At 37.1% G+C, this 4328-nt stretch overlaps 1 protein-coding gene across 1 annotated transcript; it reads right to left on the bottom strand.

The window, feature by feature from the left end:
- Nucleotides 1-1044: 1044 nt before the first annotated feature.
- Nucleotides 1045-3864, bottom strand: LOC25483574 (F-box/kelch-repeat protein At3g23880). The gene has a single exon (XM_024777116.2). It carries the CDS (start codon nt 3808-3810, stop codon nt 2608-2610), a length of 1203 nt encoding a protein of 400 aa, XP_024632884.1. The 5' UTR covers nt 3811-3864; the 3' UTR covers nt 1045-2607.
- Nucleotides 3865-4328: the final 464 nt, after the last annotated feature.

Genomic DNA, 4328 nt, shown 5'->3' with positions numbered 1-4328 from the left:
TTTCATATAGCATTACTCTTATTCAGTTTCACAGATGAAGCTTATTCGGTTTCTGAAGATCTTTATGAACAACTCTATCTAATGCAGACTGATAACAGAAATATGTGTGGCTTGCATAACCTTTCAGATCAAGATGATGAACTACTAATAATGTTGACAGCAACAAAACTCTAAAGCCAAGTTTGGTGTGTGTTAGCAGCTTTTTAGCTTATCCTAAATCAACAAAAACCATCTCAACTCCTTTAGTACCAAATTTCCACAACCTACTACCAGAAAGTAATCATGTAACAGCTTATTAGACAAAAACCAGCAGCCAACACTACAACCAATTTGTTCTTCAGTTGCAGGCAGGATCAAAGTAAATCTACCTCCTAGCATCTCATTATTAACTTAGCTACATTGTTGCGAATCACTTTAATCATAGTAGATATTTCTTTCAGAATTTCAATGAGCATTGTCTGGGAGCTCATGTAGTCATATTCAATTTGAGACCAATGAAACTTTATCCTAGGGTAAGATACCAAATATCATTATTTATCTAATTCTAAATACCATTGATCCAATAAATAATATCAACCTATTAAAAAAGAAAAGAATTATGTGATTCTTTTGTCAAACCAATAATCCTTTGTCATTGTGATTACTGGTAAGAGGTAACACATAAAGACGGCTCAATTTTTCTAACAAATTGATTGTTACATTAATAATTTGTATGTAATTGTAATGTGAAAGGCATACATAGACAAACAAATTACTCTTGCAAGTGTAGATTTTATTTTTAAAAGCTTGCGAGTGTAGATTAAAATTGTGAATCCTCTGTTTTTGCAAGTAATATCATTCAAGTCTCTTACGACATAACATAATAATACTTTCTTAATAAATAAAAATCAGATCACAACAAACATTAATTTATTCCTTCAAATTAGTGACTTTAATTCAACCAACAATATTACTGATAGATAACAATATAAGAGATGGCAAAGATGAGACTGCACCAAAACAACTCACACTGCATATTCCATGTTACTAGAGTTAAGCCAAAAGAAGATCTAAAGCAAAAGATATAACCTTTTTTATGTCAATCAAACATGCATTCCATTAATGGAAAGCATATTAGTACAAAGAGCAGAGGCCGCGAGTTCAGGGACATATCCCACCCATGAGTTAGAATCAAACTGTTTTGCTACTCCCACTAGGCTATGGGCAGCACCATTCATAGTTTTCTTAATAAAAGCAACAGTACAATTGGAAAGAGTGGATAAAATGTCTATGCAGTCTAGAATAATATTTTCTATCCCAGCCATCCGAACGAGACCTTGGATACATTTCACGGTGACTTCAAAATCAGTTTCAATGAGGAACTGTCCACCTTGATTTGTTGTGAGGATTCCATTAGAGACACCACCGAAGAGCTAATGCTTCGGTCAAAGTAGAGGATAGTTGCCTTCGTTCTGGTTTTGATACAGCAAATTCTACGACTCCTCTATGGTCTCTAACTACCATTCCCCAAGCCACTGTATCATCCTTGAAGCAACCTGCATCCACATTCAGTTTCATCACACCCGGCGGAGGGGGGCATCAGAATTCAATATCAGTTCTCCTTGAAGCAGAAGCAATTGCAGAGTGGTTTGCTTGGTTGAATTCTAATGTGAACTCCACAGCTGATGTAGCTATTTGGATAGGATTAAATTGATGATTTTGGAACACCATTTGGTTCCTATCTTGCCAAATCTTCCACAAAGTGATACCAAAAATTTGAGCTGCTAAGTGGTCTTTTTTTGACAACCAATCAGACATCCAGACTTTCAAGCACATATGAGAAGGAACATGAAGTCCTAAGGTGGAAGTGAATCAGGTTTGTTGGGCGCATCTACTGCTCATAAACCGGTGTTCTAAAGTCTCGTCTGCTTCAAAACAAAGCGTTCAAATTGTATTAAGATTCATACCTTTCCTCGCCAGTGTGCTCCTTGTTGGAAGGATATCTTTGGCCAATCTCCAGCGGATCTTCTTTACACTATGAGGTGCCTTAATCAACCAGAGCGCCTTCCATAAAGATTGGTCATTTGATGATGATACTTCAGGGTAATCCTTAGTTGCCACTTTGATGAGATGATGGGCTGACCTGACTGAGTAGTTTCCGTCTCTCTCCCAATACAAAATTCTTCTGTCAGGCCAAAGTCTCCAAGATAAGGGAATGTTTAGGATCTGTTTTGCTTCAAAGGCCGAGAAGACATTCCTGACAAGATCCCTTTTCGAGCTTTTGGTATTGGTGTCAATTAACTCACTAATACAAGTTGCTTCCTCAAAATCTACCATAGGGCTGCATACTTTAAATCCAGTTTGGTTGGGAAGCCAATCATCCTTCCAGATTCTCACATTCTGCCCATTACTTATAGACCATCTTGATCCTAGATCGATCACATCTTTAATGTTGAACATGCTCCGCCAAGCATAGCTGGGTTGGTTACCAATTTCTAAAGCAAAAGATATAGTTGCTTTTATCAGAAGTCATCATGCAACTAAAATTTGGAAGACTCCAGAAATGTGATTTACCATTGCAGCAATACCAGCTCTCATGGTAAATATGCATCTCCCGTCCAAATATGGCTAAAATGGTGATACCAAACTCTCATAGTATATATGCACATCCCTCCCAAGTATGCCTAAAATCCTAGCATAATCAATCCCTGCATTATTTAAGTTACACAGGACAAGTTTGGAACGCATGGTTCTCAATAGAAGAACACCATCTTTAGAAACAAACAAGGGCTCAACATGAGGCTGCCTTGGACAATTCCAGATTAACTTCTCACGAGGGATGATCGTCAATACAGTCCATGACTCAGCAACTCCATACTCTTTCATTATCCACACGGCCAAATGAGTTTCTGAGTGATCACAACACACACAAAGGCAATTACTCAAAACATACATCATAGGATTGCAAAATCTGTTACCATCATGTTGAGGAAGCAACACTTCGCCATAAGTCTCTTTCTCAAGATCAACCGAAAGAATCACCCGTTGATTAGAATTAACACCACCTTCATTAATGATCCAATTCAAAGTGCCACTCACAAACTTCCCTAACCACATACCAGGATTACACGGGAAATTTGAAACCGTTGTCCAAGAATTTTCACCAAAAGTATAAATTCTGGTAACTTTTTCACTAAAATCATCCTTATTGAGTACAACAACTAACAACTTGTACTTATCATTCACTTGATCATACCCAAAACCATGATGTGTGATAATCTTATTATCGAACGAAGCAACAATTGGAAATCCGTTCGATTTCAATTTGATAGAAGGATTACACAATCTGAAATTAGATTGAGAAGAATCATACAAACAAAGCAACCCATTGCACGAACCTAGAATATTGTATTTGTGTCTCATGGTTATAGTAACGGGTTCAACAGGGGTTGATGGATTTTCCAACAATGGCTTCATAGGGTAAGATAGGATTTCACGGTCTCCGATTTTGACTGCGGAAGTGAATAATTGTGGATACGATGTTGAGCTGAGAAGATGGCTCTTTGCGAATTGAGGATTGGAAATTAGGGTTTTCCATGATTTGGAAACGCACTTTAATTGGAGAAGGGATCTCACAGGAAGCCTCAGAAGGATATCGAAGTTGACTTCTTCCGGCAAAACAGGTGCTTCGTCGCCGGCGGTCGGAGGAAGAGGCTGTTCGTTCTTGACGGTGGTTTCGGACAGTGGTTCAGTACAAACGACGTCGTTTTGAGAATGAATAGACGAAAGATCGGTGATTGTGCATTCCTCAACTTTCGTATCATCATCCATTTGTTGAGAATGAATATGACTCTTGTTTTAGTTTATTTGAATATGTGTAGTTATGTTAGTCTCAAGAGTTGTTTCTTTTATTCTTTTTAGTTTATGACCCTTCTTTTATTCTTTTAATCAATTTTGTAAATCAAGTTCATGACTCTAAACTATGTTGTGTGCACAATAATTCGGAATCATCTTGTTAGAAAATAATAGCATTTTTCAATAAAATTGTTCTTTAAGGTCCTCATGAGCTTAGCTCGTTTGTCAAGAGATAATATACGATTTGTGCAGGGGTCGGAGTTCGGACCCCGAACACCCCATTTATTCATGGTGAATTTCTCTAACCACTAGATTACTTGACCAAAAAAAAATTGTTCTTTAAGGTTAATTAAAAATCTAGTGATGATGAATAGAAATCTAGATAGTTCACATCTACCACACAATCCATGTTGACCAACACACAACTTATCTATTGGATTCCCTATAAATATGCGTAAAGCAAACTTATCTAGAGAAATCTAATATTTGATATT

This window comes from Medicago truncatula, chromosome 1 (genome assembly GCF_003473485.1).
Source record: "Medicago truncatula cultivar Jemalong A17 chromosome 1, MtrunA17r5.0-ANR, whole genome shotgun sequence".
NCBI classification, from domain to species: Eukaryota; Viridiplantae; Streptophyta; class Magnoliopsida; order Fabales; family Fabaceae; genus Medicago; species Medicago truncatula.
Note: the sequence above shows the minus strand (reverse complement) of the source record. Positions and strands in the feature narration are given on the sequence as shown.

Bases quoted from the DNA above. Each gene is read 5' to 3' on its own strand.
- LOC25483574 (XM_024777116.2), bottom strand. From the start codon at position 3,810: ATGGATGATGATACGAAAGTTGAGGAATGCACAATCACCGATCTTTCG.